Source organism: Saccopteryx leptura, chromosome 2 (assembly GCF_036850995.1).
Source record: "Saccopteryx leptura isolate mSacLep1 chromosome 2, mSacLep1_pri_phased_curated, whole genome shotgun sequence".
In the NCBI taxonomy this organism is placed as follows: Eukaryota; Metazoa; Chordata; class Mammalia; order Chiroptera; family Emballonuridae; genus Saccopteryx; species Saccopteryx leptura.
This window is the reverse complement of record NC_089504.1, coordinates 22952191-22978840: the sequence shown is the minus strand read 5'-3', so window position 1 is coordinate 22978840 and position 26650 is coordinate 22952191. Positions and strand designations below refer to the sequence as shown.

General features: G+C 44.1%; 1 protein-coding gene across 3 annotated transcripts in view; it reads right to left on the bottom strand.

Moving 5' to 3' along the window:
- Positions 1–26650, bottom strand: part of SUSD1 (sushi domain containing 1) — a 110446-nt gene that overhangs the window by 4401 nt on the left and 79395 nt on the right. For all 3 annotated transcript variants that reach the window (XM_066367430.1, XM_066367432.1, XM_066367431.1), the window contains 5 exons: positions 22647–22738; positions 21514–21700; positions 11045–11141; positions 7643–7901; positions 3191–3230 (listed from right to left, as the gene is read on the bottom strand). In XM_066367430.1, coding sequence (XP_066223527.1) covers positions 3191–3230; positions 7643–7901; positions 11045–11141; positions 21514–21700; positions 22647–22738 — 675 coding nt within the window. The remainder of the gene's footprint in view (positions 1–3190; positions 3231–7642; positions 7902–11044; positions 11142–21513; positions 21701–22646; positions 22739–26650) is intronic.

Genomic DNA, 26650 nt, shown 5'->3' with positions numbered 1-26650 from the left:
GCTCAAGAAATCAGACGCGTACTTTGTGTCTGGACGGGATCTCAGAGATCTCGGAAAGAGGCCATGGCAAATCAGCCAAGTTAAATATGGTTTCAAAGACACTCAGCTGATTAGTAGCAGATCTCAGGCAAGAAAGCCCAGGCCTTTGCAGTCCCCATAGACCCAGCTGCTGGTTTCCTGGTAGTCATCACAAAGCCCTTTTACAGGCAATTTGCAAAAGATAAATATCAAAATTCATGACCGGGCAAAGGCAAGAATGGGGCTGTTGCTTGGCATGAGGAAGTAGAACAATTTCTCCTTTTCACAAAAGAGACTGCCAGAGGTTAGTGCACAACACAGGTTAATTATGTATACCGAAAAATATATGCTAGCATGCCCTTCAGAATTTCAACATAACCATGGGTGTTCTATTTCCTCCAGAGCTTTCCAGTAATTTGAATGCAAAGGTTCACACTCGCTCTCGATGTTGGTTCTGAATTTGAGAGTGGCGGGGAAAGGCAGTGCCAAATACCACTTAGAAGTTTCCAAAGCAAAATCCTTCCTGTTTAAATTAATATGGTAGAAGTCAGCCAGCTCTATGGCCATTTCTTCCACCCGGTTTGAGTGTCTGCCAGTCGTACCAAACAGAGGCTGAAAGCAGTGGGAGCTGGAAGCTATGGTTTCTGTGTCCGTCTGGGATACTCGCACATCTCCATTCTTCTGAAAATAGAAAATAAAAAAAGCACCTCCTTGCCTTGGGGCAGCTCCGTTCCGGCCTTTTAGAGCTTTTGGGAGTAGACTGGAGAGAAATTTCCCAGTGTTGGAATGTGTGGTTGTTTCTTGTGACCTTGATTTAAACTCCAAGAAAGTGAGCTTAGCCTCCCTGCACATAGCAATGTAACAGCACACATCTTTGTTAAGAGAGGCCCTCCCTTACTATGCGGCATGAAATAAGTCAGACAAAAAAAAAAAAAAAAAGAAATACTGTATGATTTCACTTATATGCCAGATCTAACAAAGCTGAACTCATCAAAATAGAGAATAGAATGGTAGTTGCCAGGGGGTGGGGGCAGGGGGAAATGTCGATGTAAGGGTACAAATTTCCAGTTAAAAGATGAGAAAGTTCTTTGGATCTAACCTGGTGACTACAGCTAGTAACACAGTGTTATAAACTAGAAAGTTGCTAGGGCAGTAGATCTTAAATGTTTTCTCTCTCTCACACACACAAATATATATAAATAAATATGAGATAATCCAAGTGCTAAGTAACCTTACTAGGGTAATAATGTGTGTGTGTGCGCACGCACACGTGTGTGTGTGTGTGTGTGTGTATAAAATAATCACATTAATATACCTTAAACTTATACAATGTCATGCCAATTATATGCCAGTTCTAGCTCAATAAAGCTGGAGATGAGAGAGGAGAGAAGCCCTCATTCTCTAACAATTCATACTCCAAGATGGCTGATGGTCAGGTCCTATGTCTTCCCAACTGAAAAACCAAGCCCTCTCCCCTTGTTGAAATAGGGGTAAGTAGGGATAAAAAGAGGGGAAGTGAGATTAGGGGATAAGCAGACAGATGAAGGAAGACTGAGTCCCCAGGTCCCTCTCAAACATTTCCTGCTACGTACTCTCTACTGACAGGGTAATGCACCCCCCACCCCAGGTTGTAAAGAGCCATCCACCGGAATCCTCCTGGGAGTGAGGTGCTAGCAGTTATGCTGCTCCGGGGTCAGGAACAGGATGTAAGGGTTAAAGTGATACTGAGGGCTAAGGGCAGAATTCCTCAGGCTGTTGCTAGGACTCCTAAACCACAAGGAAAAGGTCCAGATTCAACGGTCATAAACTTGACAAGATTTCTGGTATTAGCTATAAACTAACGGGAAGCAAATCCACTGGCTGACTGCCTGTTGGTTTGAAGGAATGAATGTACTGCCAGGGAAATCCCAGCCTGGCAAACAATGACCTGTCATTGCTCAATCCCCAAGGCAATTCCCCTCCCGGAGAGCTGCGCGTGGGAAGCAGAAGGTTTAAACTGGTGAGCACACAGCGGAGATCTTCCCAGCAAGCTGCATCTCCTAGGGATGGCTTTGGAGGAACTGGACGAGGCTACTCTCCCATCAGGCAGACCCAGGAAAAGACTGGGGCGGCCCAACTGACTGATCAAGTGACCCACTCTGCTGCCAGGGCAGGGATGGCTTGATTTTCCTGTCCAGCATGAGGAGGCCATTGCCATGAGCCCCCTGACCACTGCACAGTACCTTATCTTTCCCTCCTTTCTAAGTAAAAGTACTTATTGGTTTTTTCCTTTCCTATTAAATACTGTGGTCTGAAAAGGGTTGAACTTGCCATTTAGTCACAGATTGCTAAATGGATCGTGAGAAGGCACATCTGGATTTGATCAAGAGGAATGGACCGCCCAGGAATCTTGGTCGGGAGCTGGATGCAGTAACAGACCTACCTTTGGGTTATCTTCCACCAGCGTTATATGGAGGATATCGCATTTCCTTACTGGAGGGTGTCTTTCTTAGTAGTGTGTGTGGTTGTATGTGTGCATGCTAAGCAGCCAAATGGCTGAAAGCAGAGGACAGTTGCAGCCTTTGGTTTTGGTTGGCCAACAGAATTTTCTGTGCCTCTTTTTCCTGATGGGGATCATGTCCCTCGGTCTGCAACCCCAGTGGGGCTACCACACACATTGATCTGCCCCCAACCAGCCACATGAGGAAGCCCCAAACCCAAGGTAGGCTGATCAGAGTACCCCATATCCTATTAACAGTGACTAACCCAACAGGTAGTCACAGAACTTGGGAGGAGAGACTCTCCCTGAACTGACAAACTTTCTGCTCCTACTGAAGTTGCTAAGCCAGGGCAGCTGGTGCCCATCCCTCCTCACCGCACGGCTTCTAGTCAAAGAGCGTGAGGCCAACTCACACTTAGAGCAGAGGCAAGAGACAGAAAGGGAGAATCCCATTCATGAGGTCCAGTCCCAAGTCCCAGTTCCTGGGGTGCTGGGGATGCTGCTCTTGTTGGAATTCCATAAGCTGCCAGTCCCTAAACCCCATCCTTTTTAGCTATGGCTTGTTGCTTAAGTGACATGAGATGGGTTTCTGTCACTTGCAACAATTTCAAACGAAATCTCATTAGCGTACACTTGACGCTGCTGACTGCACATAGAAATGAGGACAGCACTTTAGGCAGAAAATGGTTTTACCTTTCACCTGAGCCCAAACTGCACAGGAGCATCTTCGCACCTGGAAAGGAAAACACAGCAACGTGTTTAACTAGACGGCACATGTTCCCTTTATCCCTCCACATTTCAGGGCGTTAGCTCTTCATTTGGACTACGCCATCTCTGAAGTCCCAGCTACCTCTAGCATATGGCAGCTTAGCCATACGATCACCAAGTGTTCAGTGGACGATCAAGATCCAGTGACCCAGGGATCACTTCTATAGCTTTCCAGAGATCTCAGAAAGCACACACTGTGGGTAAACAACAGGCATGGCAATGAGTTTCACTTCCCGTGCCAGCTCTGAACACCTGGCCTTGGCTGCCTGAGGAGCGATGTTGAAAAGATTCTGAGGTCACATCCAGGTTCAGCGAGAAGTTCTGATGCACATGATAGGCCAAGCTATGGGAACTCCTGGCGTATAATAATACGTCTCCTATCTAGATGACACTTATCTGGCAACCACGTCTACCCAAAATGTAACCAAGAACCAGGAAGAAAGCAAAAAAAAAAACATGGACAGCTCATTCACAGTAGAAGGGACCCACACACTCATTGGAATGAAATACCTTCTCCTCTTCCCCACTGTTATCTTATACATATTTGTCTGTTAGGAATGCTGACATTGTCTATAATAAAACTCAGGAAAAGAGTCCCCAGAGAAAACGCAACAGCAAGGATTAGAGAAAGATCCCTCCAACTTCATTGGAGATTCTCTTTCAAGAGACAACCTTGGGCATTCTGGTTTTTATTTTATTAAAAATTGACAAAAAAAATATTTACAGTGAAAAATTCTGGGAAAAGCTTCAAATGGCCGTAAGGTTTTGAACGTGACTAAATGTTGCCTAATGCTAAGTCCAGCTCATGAAAGATAGCATGCAAGAGTAACCAGTGAAGGACATATTTCAAAACACTGGAGAATTAAAAAAAGATTGCAAGTAGCAAGGCAGTTACTAAGGAACTGAGTGTATTAAAAGAGAAATTGGCAGGGCCAGGTGAAGAAGGGAGCTCATTAAAATGAAGTGCCTTGATGAGATCTGCATTTTATAAAACTCATTCTGGCAGTAGGGTGGAGAAAGGAGACAGGCAGAATCCGACACAGGAAGATGAGACGGGAAACTGGTTTCAGGTAAGAGATGTCGAAGGCTAAACAATGCTAATGAAGAAAGAAAAGCCTGACCAGGCGGTGGCGCAGCGGATAGAGAGTTGGACTGGGATGCGGAAGGACTCAGGTTAGAGACCCGAGCTCGCCAGCTTGAGCATGGGCTCATTGGGTTTGGGCAGGGCTCACCAGCTTGAGCCCAAGGTCACTGGCTTGAGCAAGGGGTCACTCAGTCTGCTGTAGCCCTCTGGTCAAGGCACATATGAGAAATCAATCAATGGACAACTAAGGAACCGCAACGAAGAATTGATGTTTCTCATCTCTCTCCTTTCCTGTCTATCTGTCCCTATCTTTCCCTCTCTCTGTTTGAAAAAATAAATAAATAAATAAAAAAGAAAAAAAAGAAAGAAAGGAAAGGATGATTTTAAACAGTATTAAGGTGCTAGACTTGATCTAATTTGATGATGGACTGGACAAGAAGAAAAAGGGAGAAGACAAGAATTATTCCCAGATTTCTGTCCTAGCAACTGGGAACATGATGATACTATTTATTGGGATAGATATGCAGGGATAAACGAATTGGCAAACTCACACTTCCTGATTTCAAATTTTACTTATAAAGCTACAGTAATCAAAACATTGGGATTTTGCCAGAAGAAAACACAGAAGAAAAACTTCATGAAATTGAATTTGGCTGTGATTTCTTGGCTATGACACCAAAGCCACAGACAACAAAAGAAAAAAACAGACAAATTGTACTTCATCAAAATTAAGAATTTCTGTGTACCAAGGGACACTATTAACACAGAAATAATCCAATCTACAGAATAGAAGAAAAATGTCTGCAAGTCATGTATCTCATAAGGGATTCATATCCAGAATAGAACTCCTAAACTCAACAACAATTAGTAACTCAATTAAAAAACAGGCAAAGGACTTAAAAAACCATTGTTCCAAAGAAGACATACACATTGTGAAAAGCACATTTAAAGATGCTTAACATCACTAGTCATGAGGGAAACGCAAACCAAAGCCACAGTGAGGTACCACCTCGCATCCATTAGGGTGGCCATAACCAAAACAGAACACAGCAAGTGTTAGAGAGGATGTGGAGGAAATGAAAGCCCTGTGAATGCCTGGACCGTAGAATGATGCAGCTGTTCCGGTACACAGCATGGCAGTTCTTAAAAAAAAAATTAAAAATGGGATTATCACATGAGGCAATCATTCCGCTTGTGGGTTTATACCACAATATTTTGAAAGCAGGAGCTCAAAGAGATATTTGTACACCCCTGTTCATAGCAGCATTATTTGTCAGAGCCAAAAATGGGAGCGGCCCAAGCATCCATCCGCAGATGAATGAACAAACAAAATGTGGTGTACACATATGATAAAATATTATTCAACCTTAAATCGGAGGGGAATTCTGACGCATGCTACAACATGGACGAACCTTGAGGACATTATGCTAAGTGAAATATAACAATCACAAAAGGAAAAATCCTGTAGGAGTCCACTTCTATGAGGTACCTAGAGAAGTCAACAGAGGGGTAATTGCTAGGCGTTGTTGGGGAGGGGAGGTTGTTTTTTAAAGGCTGTAGAGTTTCCGTTTTGCAAGATAAAGAGAGTCCTGGAGATTGGTTGCTTAGCAATGTAAATGTACCTTAATACTACTAAACTGTACCCTTAAATTTTATTAAGATGGTGATTTGCATGTGCCACAATTATAAATATTACACATAAACCACTACTACAATGTTCTGGAATTAGATGGTGGTAATGGTTGCAAAACCTTGTGAATACCCTAAAAACCACAAGATAGCATACTTCAAATGGGAACATTATATGGGACATGAATTGTATCTCAATAAAGCTGTCTAAAAAAGAAAAATAAATAAATCACTACTGATTGTAACATGACTGTAACACTAATGTATTTGAAACCCATGGGGGAAGGCTTGCAATTCACATGTGCCAGTCCACATATATATACATTTTTTCCAAGCCCCGTCCTCTCCTGTGCATCCCAAAAAACAAACACACGTTCTACTCAGTTGTACGAAAAAGAGGCAACGATGATCCCACAGAGAAGTTTCCCATAAACTACAATTTTTATCATAGCCTCCCACTGTATTCCCTCTGTCACAGACTGCATGTTTATGTCCCCCAAATTTGTATGTGGAACCCTAACCCCAATGTGATGATATTTGGGGGCAGGGCCTTTGAGAAATAATTAAACTTAGATCAGGGCGTGAGGGTGGGGTCCCTGTGATGGGATTAGCACCCTCAGGAGCAACAGGGTGAAGAGGATTAAGAGGTACAAATTTACAGTTACAAATAAATCAAAGGGATGGCGAGTGCAGCATTGGGAACACAGTCAATAATTCCACGGTAACTCTGTATGATGATAGATGGGTAGTGGACTTTTTTGGTGATCGTTGTGTAAGGCGAATAAATGTGAAATCTCACTGTGCTATACACCTGAAACTAATACAATATTGTATGTCAACTATGCTTTAATGAAAAAGAGCTTTACTTTCAGAATAAAAACTGGACGAAGCCAAAAACAAACAAACCAAAAAAAAGAGTGTCTCAGTTTTAAATGTGATGAAACTTACACTCAAAAGGGCTCAAATTCATCAATCAAGAGATGTTCCTATTACTATGACTTTCAGTTTCAATGACCAACCCACACAAATTTACACAAAATGTATCGAGTTCTCCAAGGGCAACCATCAAAATGCTTATTGCAGAAGATCTTCCTTTCCTGACCGACTGATCCTGCTCTTGCTATTCTGTTTGTCCAGCTCGTTATGTTTAGTTTTTATGTGATGAATATTCAGTCTTTTGTCTCAGGAGAGAACCAGTACCTTTCTAAGGACAGGGGAGAGGAGGGTGGGGACCATGCAGTAGCCACAGAAGTGATGAAAAACAGGCCAGTACTGAGCTGAATCTGCTACCCTCCTGCTTCTGGGAGAATGAGGGGGGCAGCAGCTGGAAAGAAGGAGCACAGGGAAATGACAGAGAGATCTAGAAACTCCTCTCCACCTCGAGCTTCCTTGATGCAGTAGAATGAGGGGCATCTGTGAATTTTAAGAACCGAAACCAGGTCAGTCCAAATGCAGATCCAACCAGGTCCCCCCAGAAGCTCAGACTGTCACCCTCCATAAAGGTTTCACCTGCCCATATCCTTTATAAAAGCAAAGTAGTCAACACATTCTTAGGGTTATTACATGCAGGGTCCATCTCAAATACTGGAAGAACAACAATTCAAACATTCAAAATTCATATGAAGAAGAAAACAGAGTTCATAAGGGCTTTGAAAGAAATATACCTTATTCCATTCACTTGTGATTCGTAATATAATGCAATAATCATTCCCTATTTTCAAGGGTGCGTTATAGTATTTCCCGTAATACAGCCTGTCTCCAACAGATATCTCCATGGCATCATCTGGAACATCGCTGGCCAGCAGTTCTGCAGCCACATATCCATCAGCGTCAGAAGCATTGCTAAAGAATGAGGCAGCCCCTTCAGAATCACAAGAGAATGCGCTCTGGAGGACCAGGGGAACCACTAACACCTGATATGAACTGGAAGGAAAAAGAAAATGTCCATCAGACTCTTGCTTGGGGGATTCATTCATTCATTTATTCATATCCATTGAGCAGTTGCAATAAGATAAGCACTTTTCTAAGCACTGGAGAAACAACACTGGACCCCCTAAAAAAAGCCCTTGCCCCCCGCTGGATTGTCTCACAGAGTCAACAGTCAAGAACTCCAGGTTTAACCCACAGTGTTACTGCTACATGACGCTAGAAGAGGGATATCTTCTAGTTCTGGCTGCCCGTCAATGCCAAAGGCATCCTCTTGAGCTGAGAGAAGCTGTTGTATGCATTGCTGCCCGGGGCATACATGCCATAAAGTAGATCTAATCAGTAATTTGCATGCGGGTGAGTAAAGCCTAGTTATGGAAAGGGCTTAGCAGTCACATGGAGGCTGACTGCCCACAAGCATTAATGTACTAAGTCTACAAAAAGACTCCAGGAGGTCATATGGCAACCCAAGGAGGAACCCATGTGATTTGCCTTCCCTGCCGGTTCACACGCTGATACCAGAGTTCACGTGAAATCAATGAGAAGCAGGGAGTGCAAAGTCACCATGGCTTAATCTACTCTGACAACATCCTGACACAGAACGGCAAAATGTCACATGTGTATTGTGAAACTATTTTCTAACTGTGATACAGAAACACATTAGCAAATCAGGTGTCATTTTGTCATGTGTTTTCTTATTTATTGCCACCAAATAGAAAACCTGTCAGTGAAAGGAAGTCTAAGAATAAAAGTTCACTGAGAATGAATCATGCCTTCCTTTTTGTTACCATCTGACTTAGTACATATCCCCTGCCTCTGGTACAGTAATTGCTTGAACATCTGATTTCTCTATCAGGCTTGGTCGCAGGGATTTGAACGATTTCCTCTTGTATCTTTGCAAGTCCTTACACAGGTCTTTGGCTGTGATTGACTCCCCGCTAATGTTTCCTGAGTTAAATTTTCAGTAAAAAGGAAAAATATGCATTGGATATGATTAGTGTAATTTCCAAAACTCACCAGGCCACATAATTCTGTTCACCAGTAAATGCACACTTCACTTCCTGCTCCACATTCCTAGTGCCCCATCTCCTGCTTCCAAAGGCCTGTGAGTCACTAGGTTACAAAATAGGGTGCCCTCCCCTAAAGAAGGTGCTGGATTAGGAAGGTCTGCATTCCAAACATCACAGGTGTCCTCAGGGCCCTGATTTCCACAAAGTCTGGGTTCACTTTCAGCAAAGTGTTTCCTATGAAAGGGACAGAGTAAAGCCTGCAGGGCAGTGAATTGTCACTGTCACCACCAGTAAACATTTCCTAAGCACCCACGGCCCACAGGGGAACACCTGTAACAACATGCTTTCCTGGGGACTTGAAGATATCCTACGAACCACAGCTGCAGGGAAGGAAGTGAATGCTGCAGCAGCTCCACCCTGTCCATAAGTGTGTCTTCAAATCCCTCTTATCTGTCCATGCAGCTGGTTCAAGTGCAAAGTCAAGGCTCACTTGAACTATGATTCTGAACACTGCCCATTTAAAGGCACTTTTCACATGTCAGAAAGCAGTCTCCCCAGTTAGCATGATCATAGTCACCTGAGCTCCTTGATCATTATATGAATCTCTAGCCCCTGTCCCAGACCTTACTGAATCCAAACCTCCGGCAGTTGACTCAGAATTTGCCTTGCTGACTCAGTAGCCTGGGAGAGTCCTGAAATCTGGGGTGTGTGAGAGACATCACTACCAAGAAAGCCCAGAAACAGGCTGTGGCATCCACCCAAGATCACCACGCTCCCGGAGCCCCTGCTCCACCATGTGCCCCGAGCCACTGCCCCTTATCAACAGTACACAGAGCAGACTCACGCCTGGCTCACACATGGGCAAAGCTGCTGCCCCCCAGCTCAAATCAGATCCAGTAGGCAGGCCCAGGAAGCTACCCCCTTGCCTGCTGGTAATTAGCCTTGATGATGTTAGGAAAGCAGTTGTGGCTGTTTGGAACATGACTGTTCTGTGAGGACCTTCCCCCTCTTTCTCATTACTGCACCCCCCCCCCCCGCCCCCACCCCTTGAATGACTCACAGATCACCACTTCCTGTTTTGGAGGCACTGGCCTGCACAAGCCACAAGGGTAGACTGTCATTTGGCCTTTCTTTTTGCATTATGCAATTATTTGGCCCAAAAATCCCATTCGCTCTTACAAGCTCTGTCAGGCAGTGCTATCACAGCTCCTGTTCCCTTTATAGCAACAGAATCGTAGTGCATTCCAGTCACTTGTCAGGAGTTGAGAAACAGAACAAGTTAGGCAATGCCCATCCCTGGAAAGACCTTTCAGCATTTACTGAACTTGAACTAATGGAAAGACAGATAAAGCCCAAGTTTCATTATGAATGGACACACAGTTATATCTCCGGATGTTCTTTCATTATAGTACCTCACACTCCACTCTATCTGGATTGTACTGAAGGGTCAGTAGACTGACTCGATCGAGAAATAAGGCAACGCGGGTTAGGTCAAGGACGGCGAGCCTGTTGCTCTCGCTCTGACTTAGTCCTGTGAGCAAGCTGCTCATCTCTCCAAGCACATCTCTACCTTCTCTCTAAAACAAAGGAATAATCCTGCTTCTGGAATCCTGCCATGACCTTTGTAAATAAAGTGCGTAATTGAGCACAACATAGTCCTCCCCCTGAGGTAAATTAATTCTAACCTGCTACTACCTGGGATCCCAGAAGCAGCTGTTAACTTTGTGGTACTTTGCCCATAACTCCATACATGAGTGAATTAAAGGAATAATCCAAACGACCCTTTCAGAAGCCACTCATGATTAAATGAGGGAAACAGAGTCTGCTTCTGGTAAATGGAACGATGGTCCTGACCCACCGTCACTAACAGGTATACTTGGAGATGCGAGCACAAAGGATAATGCCTGGCATGTCGCAGACACCCAACCAATGCTTGTCTAATGATCCAAGGAACGGACTTAATTTCTTCAGCTAAGCTGCCCCAATGCTGGTCCTCATCCTTTAGAAGTCTCTCTGTTTGTTTGGAAGGGTGCTGGTTGAAATTAAGGGTCCAGTCTGTGCCTAATTATTCAAGTGCTGCCACCCAAAGATTCCAAAACACTCCCTGAGGATGACTGGGCAACTACTGACCTGATAGGTCCATTCTTCTCCGTGGCTTTCCTCAGCTTCAGGCGTGGGAGAGGCCCTCCGCGCACTGTGAAAAAATCGACTTCCGGCAGGGGAGGCTCTGAACACATGTTGAAAAGAAGAAAAGCGTATGATAAGAATAAGGAGAAACACAACGGGAGTGGTCCCCAGGGGCCATCCAAAGGAAAGGTCTTGTGTAAGAAGTGAGGAGCGTGTTCCAATACAGGCTACAACATGGATGGATCTTGAAAACACTATGCTCAGTGAAGTAAGCCAGACACAAAAGGACAAATAGTGTATGATTCCACTTCTATGAAAAATCTACACCAGGCAAATGCAGAGAGACAGGAAGTAGAGCAGAGCTTGCCAAGGATGGAGGGGATAGGTACAGAATGTGGAGTTATTGCTTCACGGTCAGCAGAGTTTCTGATGGGAGTGATGAAGACATCTTAGAAATAGATAATGGTACTCACATTGTAAATGTACCTAATGCCAATAAATTGTGTCCTGAACAATGGTTAAAATGGTATATTTTATATTAGATATATTTCACTAGAAGAAAAAAAGGAAGTGACGCCCCAGCACTGACAGAGGGTGGGTGCTGGGGGCATTATGGTTAACTTGGTAGCGAGGTTCCCACTTGGTAGGGAAGACCAGCACATTAGCCTTCTAGACCTTTATAATCACACAGCTCTCGGTCCTTATTTTGCTCTCCCCAGCAATCAGATTCCCCAGATAGATTTTCCGCTGGGAGGAGAATACGCTAATTGTCGGACATCGACATTCTAGCATCTAACCGCAAGTTATGTTCACGCACCAAGCTGCCATTTGCCTTACGAGCGACACAGCTAAGAAGTACTGGGCACTAACCAAATGTACGCGATGTGTCCTGTATCTGCTTAATCTCATTTAATCTTCTCAACAATGCTATCAAGCAGATGAGATTTACAGACAGAGAAAGAGAGAAGGCGAAGGAATATGAACATCGCCCCATTCTGGCCCTGAACCCCTGCCACGGTGATATCAAGGATGAGGAGGCCAAAAGAGATTCTATTTACCCAATTAGAATATAGCCTTGGGGTAGAAATTCTCAGTCCAAATTTGAATAAATAAAAACGTGGACCTTCCTAGATAGTTTTTAAAAGTTTTAAAGCTCTATTGAATAAGTTATTTATACATCGCCATTCAACACACACTAACTAGCCACCTCCGTGCACCAGGCATTGTGCGAGGTTGTGAGAAACAGCCATGGAAGGCCTGCTTTCTGCTTTCCAGGAGCTCAGAGTCTAGAGTGCAGACAGCTTTGTAAACGTGTGATGCTTAGCGCTCTGATACAGTTATACAGTTGCTGTGGGCATGCGCAGGAAGAACCCCCGAAGGCGGGCAGGAGGGCGAGCCTATCAAACACCCAGAGAGAGATGAGCAGGGGCAGGAGGTGAGAGAGCGGGCAGGAGGTCAGTGTGGCAGGAAGGTGAGTCCAGCCGGGTAGCGGCCAACCATCAAGGGAAAGGCGTGCACAGAGGTCAGATCTGAGGACTGCGGAGTTACTGCTTAGTAGAAATAAAGAGAAGTCATTTAAAGATGCTTAGCAGAGGTGTATTTTAGAAATACAATTTCGACAGCCCACTGGAATTTGAATTGGAAAAGAGCATGAGTACAGGCCATCCAGAACCAGGTGAGAAGCGCCTGAGGTCTGAGGCAAGGGGTGCACTGAGAACGGAGAAGAGGGGCAGGCGGGAGAGGCCCTCGGGGCAGAGGTGCAGCAGGATGTGGCGGGAGAGAAGGGAGGGGAAGGAGTCTGGCCTTGGGTTTCGGCAGCTGAGTCAGTGGTCATGCCTTTCCTCGAGGTCTCGGGGGAAAGTTCAGAAGCAGCTCATTCCTAGACATGGGAAGTTTGAAGCGCTCGTGGAATTGTCCAGCAGGCCTTTGGAAATAGACGAGACCGCTTCTCAGCTTTTGACTATGATCAAGTGAAGAAATACAGGGCTAGAGCTTATGAGCACACTGTGGTGGTAACATGGAGACAGTCCTCAGTAGGACAGGCTATGGTTACTCAGGGGGATAGGATAAATGCAGCTAAGAAAAGACAAGGGCCCCGAGCCAACCACTGGGCAATCAGGCATCTAAGGCCAAGAGGGAGAGTGCTGGCCAGGTAGCTCAGTTGGTTAGAGAATCATCCCAATACACAGAGGTTGCAGGTTTGCTCCCCAGTCGGGGTATGTACAAGAATCAACCAGTGAATGCATAAAAAATGGAACAAATTGATCTCGATCTCTCTCTCCCTCACTCTATCAAATCAATTAAAAACAAAAAAGACCAAGTGAGAGCTCCCTGTAGCTTTTGTTAAATGTGCTAAATCTGGAATTTCTTCCAAAGTCACCTGGGTATGGTCACACAGATTATGTATTAAACCTGTAGGATATGTCTGACCAGGTGGTGGCACATTGGATAGAGCATCAACCTGGGATGCTGAAGATCCAGGTTCAAAACCCCAAGGTTGCCGGCTTGAGCGTGGGCTCACCAGCTTAAGTGTGGGATCATAGATATGACCCCATGGTCACTGGCTTGAGCCCAAAGGTCACTGGCTTGAAGCCCAAGGTTGCTGGCCTGAGCAAGGGGTCACTGGCTCAGCTGGGGCTCCTCTCCCCATCAAGGCATATATGAGAAAGCAATCAATGAACAACTAAGGTTGTTAGAGAATCTCTCTCTTACTAAAAAAAAAAAAAAAAAAAAAAAAATCCTGTAGGATTGCCAGGGACTTTACGAGGTCACCAGGAACAGCCCCCACTTACAGCAAAGCCTCACACAATTTCCAAGAGGTGTCCAGAAAGAGTCCACATGGGCACACCCGAGGAAGACCATGGTTAGGTTGCTGCAGTCACGACGAGGAGAGGGCAGGTAGTTTGGAAAGCCCCTACGCCACACCCCACGGGAAGGTGCTCCTTCCTGCTTGAGAATTTGGGCCCCTGCCCTTCATGCCATCACTGCAATGCACTTTCCTTTGTGGCATTTTGTTGCCACAGTAAAGTAGGTGGTTTTATCCCACATTTCCTGTTTTCAGCACAGAGGGAGATTAACTGTTCACTCTTTTCTGTGTGAGAACCATCAGGCTCTTTTAAATTACCGTTTTTCCCCATGTATAAGATGCACAGTTTCTCAAAAAAATTTGGGGTCTAAAAACTGGGTGTGTCTTGTACAGTGGTTGTGGCATTTCAAATGCCATAGATGGAACTGAGGACGAGGCAATAAATGAAGACAGTGATCGTCATCGGACACAGATGAGGACAAGCTAATGGATGGGAGTTTTGACGGTGATGACGAGTTGTATGAATTTTGTGATGAATAAAACTTGAGTTTAATAACTTTATGTAATACATTTTTTTTTCAAATTTTGGACCCCAAAATTAAGGTGCATCTTATATACGGGAGAGTCTTATACATGGGAAAATACGGTATTTCCCTGTTTGCTCTTCTCTGAGATTAACACCTCTAGTTCCTCTGTTCTCTTGGTTAACCTTTTAAAACCATTGCATTTCTCACCGCCCTTGCCCTGGGTAACACCAGAACTAAGCGCTCACTCAGCTCCTGGAAGGAAGGCGGACCCACAGGCAGAGCAGGAAGCCATCCCTGCTCGGTCCATGCTGTGTGGCCCTTTCTCTTCAGTTCTGAAAGTGCCACTACCATCCATCAATCACCATGTGGCCTCTACACTGTATTCAGCTCTGCCTGATCAAAGCCTTCCCCACCTTAGATTTTAAAGAATCTACTTTATCTCTCTAATGTAAAAGCAAAAACTTCATTAGTCTTGTTCTTAGCCACATTTCGAGGTTAAATAACCTCAACTTCTAGCCATATTTTCTCATCCCCCAAACTGCAGTCCTTGGCGGGCCTGTTCTCCTCTCCACCAGCCTCATGACTGATTTAAAACAGATCAGATTTCTGACCTGTGGTGGCGCAGTGGATAAAGCGTCGACCTGGAAAGCTGAGGTTTGCCAGTTCAAAACCCTGGGCTTGTCTGGTAAAACAGATCAGATTCAAGGCAAGAAATGGGTCATGTCTGCTGGATGTGATTCTTTCATCCTGGATATGTACAATGGGAGGACCCAGAAGGGAGACCCTCAATACCATCTCTAGGCGTTGACAACATCCATCCTCTCCTAGAAGCAAAGCAAAATATGGGAGCTGCCATTTGAGAAAACTTTATAGAGTGTGGAGAAAAGCAACAGACGAGAACTTGTCCCGAAAAATGTTAAATATATTCTGAAATCACAATAATTGAAATAGTAAAGTATAAGCACAGCACATGCAAAGGAATGGAAGGTGCTAGGACAGTCTAGAAAGAGACCAAAATCATTGAAAAAAGTTCTATTAAATGAAAAATAAAGAGGTCCAAATAAATGAATGAAAACATTGTGTGACATGAATAGTCTTCCCCAAGGTGACAGAAGACTGGCTTATCATTTGGGGGAAAATATTTTTACTGTGTAAATTGAGCCTTAGACCATACATCCAAACAAATTACAAATGGATCTAAGTTTAAATGCGAAAAGCAAAACAATGAAGAAGCATTAGAAAATAAGAAAATAAGAATCGATCTGACTTCAGAGCGGGAAAGGCTTTCCTTGGCGTGACCAGAGGCAGAAACCATAAAAGAATCATGGACATGATTACATGAGAATTTTGAATGTCTAAATCTCAAAAAGGATATTGAAAAGAAAATGAGTGTGTAAATAACCTGGGGTGTGGTCAGTAGAACAGATGATTAATATCATTAATGTAGGCAACCTATTAAAATCAGTAAGAGAAGGGAGGTGACGTTAAGTGCCAATGTGTTACAATTCCTCTTAAACCTGACAAAATGAACTGAAAGAAAAATTTGCACCAAAATCAAACAAAAGTCCCAACTTCATACTATAGACTTCAAGTAAATGCAAGGCATTAATACACATAAATAAAGACACCATGATGGTTCTTTTCTAATCCTGGGCACCATCCCAGATCAGAGCAGAATCAGCTGAAATTGAAGGCAATAGAAAAACTGGTCACTTACACCATAAGTCAACAACTATCACAGGCTAGCTACATTTTCCCTGTCAACAAAGTTATGAGATGTGGCCTCCGGGGTTGGTGGGGGGACAATCTTCTTTTCATCTTTATACCTCTGTCAGCACTAAACCTGGCGTTCTCTCTGTACACAACCAATCAATACATATTTGCTGAATTAAACTACTGAGTTGCACGTGCCCCTCCCCCACACCTATGCCACACAGAAACCCTGGTTCTGGGTTCCAAGAGTTCCCGTCAGTAAGATTTAGTTCAATGTGAGATACTCGGAAGGAAAATTCCACTCACTTTTCTTCTGGGAAACCAGCTGCCACATTTCCCAGGGCCAAACCCCTCCCTCGCCTAACATGTCTAATAAAATTCATACGTTCACGATTTTTCTGGAACAAAGCCACTTCTTAGACAACCAGGTGTACCTATTCACAACATACATTCTGCCGACGTAAAGAAACGGCCCGATCAGGCGTTGTAAAAGCCACAGACCGACTTCCATCTGACCCGCCCGGCTCACCAGCACCCTCTTCCGGTTTCACTCACGCAACACTTGCCTCCCTCCTTCAATGTTCCTAGAACTTCCAGTCTCCTGGGAAGCCAGCACTATAATGTTTAAAGCGCTTGTTTTCATCCCACCAGTAATTTAGTTTAATGTAAGACACTCGGAAGAAAAAGCCATTCACTCTTCTTCTGGGAAATCAGCTGCTGCCTTTTCCCGGCCCAAATGCCTTGCCTCACATTTCTGGTTACAGTTCAAAAGTTTACTATTTTTCTAAGATAAAGCCACACCCTCGGCAGCCAGGCGTACCTCGTCATGTCAACATATAAGGTTCCCTTTTCTCCTTTTATAAAAGGGAGGGTTTTAAAGAAATCTTTTCACGAGATCTTAACAACTTGAATGTTTACACTTTTTAAAAATTGCAAATTCAAGTAGGGTAGAATTGTACAATATGCTCTCTCGGTCACAACGAATTCAGGCAGCTCAACAGTGCCCCCTGGTGTCCATAAGCACAGACACAATGCTTCAACTAGTAGGGCTATACGTATTTAACCTACAAAACAAAGACAGACAAGTGTCTCACGGAGAAGAAACTCTCTCCCTCCAACTCAAAAAATATGAAATGCTCATTTGAGTCAGCAATGAAAAGTATCCAAACATGACAAGGACCAAAGAGTAGGACACTGCATAGCTCAGGGGTCCCCAAACTTTTTACACAGGGGGCCAGTTCACTGTCCCTCAGACCGTTGGAGGGCCGGACTATAAAAAAAACTATGAACAAATGCCTATGCACACTGCACATATCTTATTTTAAAGTAAAAAAACAAAATGGGAACAAATACAATATTGAAAATAAAGAACAAGTAAATTTAAATCAACAATCTGACCAGTATTTCAACGGGAACTATGCTCCTCTCACTGACCACCAATGAAAGAGGTGCCTCTTCTGGAAGTGCGGCGGGGGCCGGATAAATGGCCTCAGGGGGCCACATGCGGCCCGTGGGCCGTAGTTTGGGGACCCCTGGCATAGCTAATCATTTTAATAAGTCACATAACTTTTCTTTCTAACCCCAAAATGTGAACTTTTTTTTTTTTTGGTCGAAAACATTTCTTAACTAACCATGCATCTCCTCAGGACCAATACTTGCTGGCCACTACTTTTGGATTGGCCCTCATTCATTCACTACAGAAATATTTCCTTGTTGTGCTATGTGCTAGCACTGCCCTTGCGTGTTGAGGATTCGATGTAGAACACACACATAGACAAAAACCTCTGGTTTGAAGAGCTCCTATTTTAGCAGGGGAGGAAGAAGATAAACAAGCATATTTTAAAAACGCAATTTCTGAAAACACATTCTATGAAGAAATTCAAGTGGAATAAATGGATCGAGTGATGGCATGGAAATGGGGAGGTTATTTATGAAAGGATGGGCAGGGAGCCTTTCTAAGGTTACAGCATTTTAGCAGAGATCTGAATGATCATCATTTAAAGAAGCCATGTATAGAAAGTGTCCAGGAAGGAAAAGAAAAAGAAAGTGTCCAGGAAGGGTAAGCAGACTTGGATTATATTCTGTACTAACAGAAACTCACTGGTTTTGAACTGTCCAATGAGGTGTTCTCATACATATTTTAAAAAGATCGCTCTGACTATGGTGAAGTTTAAGACTGGGGATGGGCAGCAACAGGCAACTGTGAAAGCAGAGAGACCAGCTAGAAAGCTACTGCAGCAGTCCAAGCAAGGGGTTGCTGGCTTGCATTAGGTTGCTAGTGGTGAAGGCAAAAGTGAGAAGTGGTTGGATTCAGAATACATTTTGGAAACAAACCACTGGGGCTTGCTGCTGAGTTAGAAATTAATGGGAGGGGCCCTGGCCGGTTGGCTCAGTGGTAGAGCGTCGGCCTGGCGTGCAGAAGTCCCGGGTTCGATTCCCGGCCAGGGCACACAGGAGAAGCGCCCATCTGCTTCTCCACCCCTCCCCCTCTCCTTCCTCTCTGCCTCTCTCTTTCCCTCCCGCAGCCGAGGCTCCACTGGAGCAAAGATGGTCCGGGCGCTGGGGATGGCTCCTCGGCCTCTGCCCCAGGCGCTTGAGTGGCTCTGGTGGCAACAGAGCGACGCCCCGGAGGGGCAGAGCATCGCCCCCTGGTGGGCGTGCCGGGTGGATCCCGGTCGGGCGCATGCGGGAGTCTGTCTGACTGTCTCTCCCCGTTTCCGGCTTCAGAAAAATACAGGAAAAAAAAAGAAAGAAATTAATGGGAGGGACAGAATCAATCATGACTGCTTTGGCCCAAGCAACTGGTGAGTAAGAATGCCAATAACTAAGACAGAGAATCCTGGGTAGAAAATCGATCTGGAGAAGAGAAAAGAAGTGAGCAATCAAAAGTTCTGTTGGATTTGCCTATTAGATGCTCTATAGGACATGTTTAAGAGAGGCATGGGTATACAATTCGGGAACTCAGAGGACAGATAAGGACTAGGATACAGATTTGAGAATCCCTGGCATATAAGTAATAGTTACAGCCATGAAACTGGTCGAGATCACCTAGGCAAAAAGCATAGATAATGAAGAAAAAGGAAGAGAGGAAGCTGAGGGTTGCAGAGCAGGAGGGTGGGGGTATGAAGAGGTACACCAATACAGTAGATGGAGCTATTTCCTTCCTTCTGCTGACATTGGACTACACTGATCTTCTCCTAGTTCTTTAAAATGCAATAATAGGTCATTTACTTGGGATTTTTCTTGTTTCCTGAGATAAGCCTGTGATGATATAAACTTCCCTCTTATTTCAGCTTTTGCTGCATCCCAAGAGTTTTGCTATGTTGTATGGTCATTCTCATTTGCCTCTATGTACCTTTTTTCTTTTTTAGGTGAGAGTAAGGGAGACAGTGAGACAGACTCCCACATGTGCCCCTACCAGGACCCACTCAGCAATGGGAGCTGATGCTCGAGTACCAAGCTATTTTTAGTACCTGAGGCTGATGCATTCCAACAGAGCTATCCTCACAGATGGATCTTGAGAATATCATGCTAAGCAAACAAATCCAATGGAAAAAGTTAAGAACTATGGTTTCACTCATATGTGGGATATAAAACTGAAAACAATATATGAACAAACTAGACAAACAAACAAAAACTCATAGACACGGACAATAGGATGGTGGTGACCAGAGGGAAAGGGGGTGGGGGAGATAGTAAGGGGTAAAGAGGGCCAAATACATGAACTGAAGGAATTTTGACTTTGGGTGGTAAATACACAATATACTATACAAATGATATATTATAGAATTGAACACTTGAAAACCCTATATAATTTTATTAACCACTGTCACTCCAATAAATGTAATGTTTAAAAATTTTTAAGTAGATGGAGCTAGCAAAGAAGACTGAGAAGAAGAATAGCCAGAAAGGTAGGAGGGATCAAAAGCCGAGATAAAAGGTGTTCTAAGAAGGAAGGAATGTCAAACACTGTACAAATAAGTCAGATAAGAACGAACTTGGCCTGACTGGTGGTGGCACAGTGGATAGAGTGTCGACTTGGGATCCGAGTTTCCAGGTTCAAAACCCTGAGGTCGCCGGCGTAAGCTCACCAGATTGAGCGCAGGTTAGCCAGCTTGAGCACGGGGGTCATCGAAATGATCTCAAGGTCGCTGGCTTGAGCAAGGGGACACTGGATCAGCTAAAGCCCCCCTGGTCAAGGCACGTATGAGAAAGCAATCAATGAACTAAGGTGCTGCAACTATGAGTTGATGCTTCTCATCTCTCTCTCTTCCTGTCTCTAAATAAATAAGTAAATAAATAAATAGCTGGCCAGTGGATTTTACAAGCCTTTCAGTAAAGCAGTGCTTCCAGACTGGAACCATTTAAAGGAAGAGGAAGTCAGGCTGTGGAGCTTGCACAACAGACACTTCTCTCTGGAAAGCAGGGCTGAGGGAAGACCAAGTAACTATAAAGAACATGGGATCAAAGAAGTGTGTTTATTTATTTATTTATCTATCTATCTATCTATTTATTTGGTTTTCATTAAAACAGGAGTTATTGAATGGCTCTGGATGCAACGGAGCTACGCCCCAGAGGGGCAGAGTGTCGCCCCCTGGTGGGCGTGCCGGGTCGATCCCGGTCGGGCACATGCGGGAGTCTGACTGCCTCCCTGTTTCCAGCTTCGGAAAAATAATTAAAAATTTAAAAAAACAAGAGATATTACACCATGCCTGGGCAATGCTGAGAATAATTCTAGACTGGGCAAGGTGATGATTCGGCAAGAAGGGGTGAGCTCCAGTGCACCCTCCTGGGGTGGGGTGCCGCCTGAGGAGTGGGGACAAGAGGGAAGACAGAGTACACGATTCTGCAAGCCGGGAATGACGGGAGATCTGGCAGGGACAAGTCCTCACCTTCTCTTTCTGATTTCTTAGTGAAATAAAAAATAAGAGGCTAATGTTCTGACGGTTAGCTCAGCGTGTGTGGGGGGAGGGGCGTCACAGGTTTGAGGAGAGTCAAGAAAAGGAGTGGAACGTGAATCTGCTAGGGACCGGACTGGGACTGTCAATCATTTTTCCCCGAGATAAACCTATTCTTAAGGTACTTGCAAGAGAATCACAATTAAATATGTTGCTGAGAAAGAAACAGCGATAGGAAAAATTACTTTTAAGTGTGAAATATTTTAAATATTTCCAATATCCAGAGGAATTGAACCAACACCCAGGTATGCACTACCCAAGATGTAACCAATGGTAGCGTTTTGTTTCGGGTATCTTTGTAAGAGATAAAACAGTCACCGCTGCAAGCCCTTTAGCAACCCTCTCCAATTCCATGTCCTTCTTTCTCTCTCTTAAAGTTCACTACACAATGATCCAAAGGAATAGTGTTGCTCTCTATGCGGCTCCGTGGTGACTTTGTTCACCCAAAGGCCTTTGTTTGAGATTTACCTGTTATCTGGGTTGTCAGGGAGATGACCACAGGAAGTGCGGAAGACGAGGCCCGAACACTGACGCTGTAGTTGGTACCCGGATGCAGGTCCAAGCACATCTCAGGAGCCTGGCTGCTGGTAGTGACATTAAAGACGATTTCCTGGGCAAATTCCTTCTGATACCATCTCTGGCCCTGAATGTGGAGCTTAAACAGAGAAAAGTTCCCCGGGTGAATCACTAGCTGGAAAGGCTCTGAATGCCCAGATCCTTACCCTTTCTCATGAACTCTCCTGGTCTCCACTCTTAAGTTCCTTCAAAAGTGACATACAAGAGAGAGTAAAGATTAGAGTTGTAATACCATAAACATTGTAGTTATGATATTATCAGTCTGTCTGATAAATGTATTTTTATATTAAAATGCACAAAAGGTTAAGGGCCCAATACGGGCAACTTCCTCTTTCTCGTTCTCACACATACAATGCACAGGCCCAATGTACAAGTCCATTGGCGGAACTTTAGGAGCAAGGCATAAGAACAGCTTCCTAGAAAGAAAACTGGGAATCTGAAGTCAGGTTTCTCCAAAGCCGGGCATGAATTAGGATGCTCTTAGCTGGTCTGGTGAAACCTGGAGAGGGTATTTGTCCTCTGCCCGCCCGCTCCTGACGTTCTCCCCACTTTCCTGTAACAACCCAGTACCTGGGCCCATAGACACGTGCTTCTTCCTACTTAATGCCTCTACTTACAGCTAATCCCCTGGTCTTTCCCTTTCTGACTGACAATCCACATCTAGCTTCCCAAGTTCTCCTGGACTCTCCAGGCAACACACTCAGGCCCTTGTCAGGGACCCCGGGGTGGACGTGGAGAGACACACGCACGCCATGCCACCTTTGGATTCTTCCACGGATCCTGCCTGAACATCAGTCTGTACCAGGCTGTGTGCACAAAACTCCGCTGCCTTTCTCATCAGTCTCCAAGGTCTCAGTCGTCAAAAATGCAGAAGTGCCCATTTTATTGCTTCGGATTGTAACTGTCACTATAATTCTTCTATCGATAATGGCAGCTATGCCAGATTAGATTTTTAGGTGTTGATACTTCTTAAACCTCTCACACAACACAAACACCCATAAATAGAGTAACTTTCAATAACTTACTAAATACATTTCCTCTATACCAGCTCTCTTCAGAGTCTTCCATCTCAAGCAGGTTTCATTAAATATTGAAATGTTACTGATGGTCTGTTTAACTGCAGGGAAAAAAGAATAAGTCTGTTGATACCCTCTACAAAAATACTACATTTTCATTGAAACATTTTCCAAGGTGGAAACATTTACTTGGGGTGATTTCAGCAGTATTTTAATTTACAAATTAGTGGTCGTGCTACACTGTCAAGTTTCTGTAAACTCAGTTCTAATGAAAGATTTAAGATTATAAGATACTCAATCAGAAGGTCCCTCTTAAAAATGATTTAAATTTATTTACTGCAAACTCCCTTGGTTTACTAAGTTAAAACAGCAATTCATTGTACCAACCTTGATGCTAACACAATTAAGCATCAGTTTGAAATCCTGAGCTGAAGGAAACATTTCAGCACATGATTGAGAACCACTCCATGAGAAATGGGACCTCCCTGTCTCAAACAGTTGGGCTTTTCATGCTGGAAAGGGGGGAGGGGTAGCTCTTCATCTGAGTTTCCTCATCCCTTATGATCAAAGCACTTGTTGGCCTCTGCCCCCTACATGGTAATCAACCCAAAAGTTAGTTCAGATCAGTACATTGTAATATAGAGGCATACCCTCTCCCCGCCTTTTAAAATAAAGACTACTTTTCAAATCTCTGATATGAGAGAGGTTTACTGCCTTCAACAATTATCCCTGGAAAAAATAGAGCAGATTTGCTAAGAAGTTTCAGAGAAACGCAGTGATGATTAATAAATAGTAAAGGCAACTCCCAAAGCACCTGAAAAAAAAAGACAGTCTCCTGGAAGCCAAGCCTTTCTTGTGTCGGCCCAGGGCCTGACATGTTTCTACGAATGAAGTCTACGTGAGAATTCTTTACAGCTCTGGAGGCTCTGCCCAGAGGGAACCTGCTTCACAGGTCAGGCTATACTCACCATGTTGTAAGACAGAGTAAGGATGAACGTCTAGGTTTCAGGTCGGCAAACTCATTAGTCAACACAGCCAAATATCAACAGTACAACGACTGAAATTTCTTTTGAGAGCCAAATTTTTTAAACTTAAACTATATAGGTAGGTACATTGTTATTAATTTAATTAGGGTACTCCTAAGCTAGCCTTTGTGCCCGCATGTGGTATTTTGTGGAAGAGCCTCACTCAAGGGGCTAAAGAGCTGCATGTGACTCGCAAGCTGCGATTTGCCAACCACTGGTCTAGGTGATTCAAGATAACATAACTTCACTTCTGGGTATAGAAGATGGTTTTAGAGATAAGTGGTAGTGGTCCAAGGAAACCTCACACGGGTATAGATGAAACTTTCAGGAGTGAAATGACTTCAATACTATTTAAATAGTTCCAGACCATACAAAGAGGTAGAAAGTTTCCCAGTCCATTTAATCCGACTAGCTAATTACATGCCCAAACTGTACAGGGATAGCACAACCAATCACTAAACACACTATGCCAAACTCACTTACAATATAAATACAAAATTCCAAAGTAAAATGTCAGCGAATAGAAGTCAGCAGTACATTCAAAGAACAATACATTTTGATCAAGTGATATTTATTCCAGGAATACAGAGATGATCATTATTGGTAAAGCTATTAATGGATTAAAAGAGAACAATATATAGTTATTTTTATTTTACGTGATTAATATATACAGTGTGTCCGTAAAGTCATGGTGCACTTTTGACCAGTCACAGGAAAGCAACAAAAGATGATAGAAATGTGAAATCTGCACCAAATAAAAGGAAAACCCTCCCAGTTTCTGTAGGATGATGTGGCAGCATGCGCGCATGCGCAGATGATGACGTAACACCGTGTATACAGCGGAGCAGCCCACGGCCATGCCAGTCAAGATGTGGATGGTACAGAGGCAAGTTCAGTGTGTTCTATGGCTCACTAAATTTGAATCCGTGACCGAAATGCACCGTGAATATCGGTGCGTTTATAACGAAGCACTACCACATAGGAATAACATTACTTGGTGGGATAAGCAGTTGAAGGAAACCGGCAGTTTGGTGGAGAAACCCCATTCTGGTAGGCCATCAGTCAGTGACGAGTCTGTAGAGGCTATACGGGATAGCTACCTAAGGAGCCCTAAAAAATCTGTGCGTGAGCCCACATCGAACTGCACTGAATAGGTATGAAACTGGGAGAGTTTTCCTTTTATTTGGTGCAGATTTCATATTTCTATCATCTTTTGTTGCTTTCTGGTGACTGGTCAAAAGGGCACCATGACTCTACGGACACACTGTATATTAAATATTTATTGATTTTAGAGAGAGGCGAGAGAGAGAAAGGCAGGAAGAGGGGAGGAGCAGGAAGCATCAACTCCTATGTGCCTTGACCGAGCAAGCCTGGGGTCTTAAACCGGTAACCTCAGTATTCCAGGTCGACGCCCTATCCACTGCGTCACCACAGGTCAGACAACAATGATTAATATATTTAATGGACATTCCTGACTAAAAAAAAATCTCAGTACACTAGGATTTAATTTGATAGAAACTCCTTAATTTTAGGGAGTGTTTATTAGAAACCACCATGCTCATAAAATATACTCGGTAAAACAATGGAACAATTTCTAGTAAAGTGAAGAACAATACAAGGATGCATGGTCTCCTAGCTATTACTTAGCATTAGTCAGAAGATCCTAGACAATCAGAAAGAGGCAAGGGAAGAAATGAGCTATAAATACCAACAAGAAGAACAAATGATGCAACTGCCAGTAAATCTAAGAGGATCAACTGAAAAACAAGTATAAAATTGCTTGAAAATAGAAAAACGAATACAAGTAATATAGGAGTTTGGCAAAGTGCACCCATACACAAGAACAGAGAGAAACAGTAATGATCTGCATAGCTGCAAGAACAAGGATGGTAGGCTGAACAAGGGCCCCTCCCCACATCCTTGTCCCTGGAATCTGTGACCACACTACATCACATGGCAAAAGGGCTTTGTAACTGTGATTAAGATAGGTAGAGGCCCTGGCCGGTTGGCTCAGCGATAGAGCGTCGGCCTAGGCCTAGTGTGCGGAGGACCCGGGTTTGATTCCCGGCCAGGGCACACAGGAGAAGCGCCCATTTGCTTCTCCACCCCTCCGCCGCGCTTTCCTCTCTGTCTCTCTCTTCCCCTCCCGCAGCCGAGGCTCCATTGGAGCAAAGATGGCCCGGGCGCTGGGGATGGCTCTGTGGCCTCTGCCTCAGGCGCTAGAGTGGCTCTGGTCGCAACATGGCGACGCCCAGGATGGGCAGAGCATCGCCCCCTGGTGGGCAGAGCGTCGCCCCTGGTGGGCGTGCCGGGTGGATCCCGGTCGGGCGCATGCGGGAGTCTGTCTGACTGTCTCTCCTTGTTTCCAGCTTCAGAAAAATGAAAAAAAAAAAAAAAAAAAAAAAAGATAGGTAGAGTATCCTGGATTAGCCAGATGAGCCCCATGTAATGGCACGCACCCTTATAAGAGGAAGACAAGAAAATCAAGGTTAGAGAGCCATATAAGGACAAAAAAAAAGAGGTTAAACTAATGAGCTTTGAAGGTGGAGAATGGGACCACCAGCCAAGAAATATAGGCAGGCTGTAGAAACTGGAAAGGGCGAAGGAACAGGCTCTCCCCTCAAACTCCCGGAATGAACACAGACCTGCTGACACCTTGATTTTAACCCAGGGAAACTGACTTGGGCTTCTGACCTCCAGAACTATCAGATAGTAAATTCATGTTGTTTTAAGCCACTACATTTGCAGTAATCTGTCATACCAGCAATCAGAAAGTAAAACACCAAGTAAAAGACAATAGAAAAATTGTAAGATTTCTATTCACAAGAGAAGACACCATGAACAAACTTCCAATACCTAGAAATAAATCCAACTAGGAATGTCCACAACTTACATGAAGATTTTTTTTTTTTTAAGAGAGACTGAGAGACAGGAAGGGAAAGAGATGAGAAGCATCAACTCGTAGTTGCGGCATTTTAGTTGTCTTGT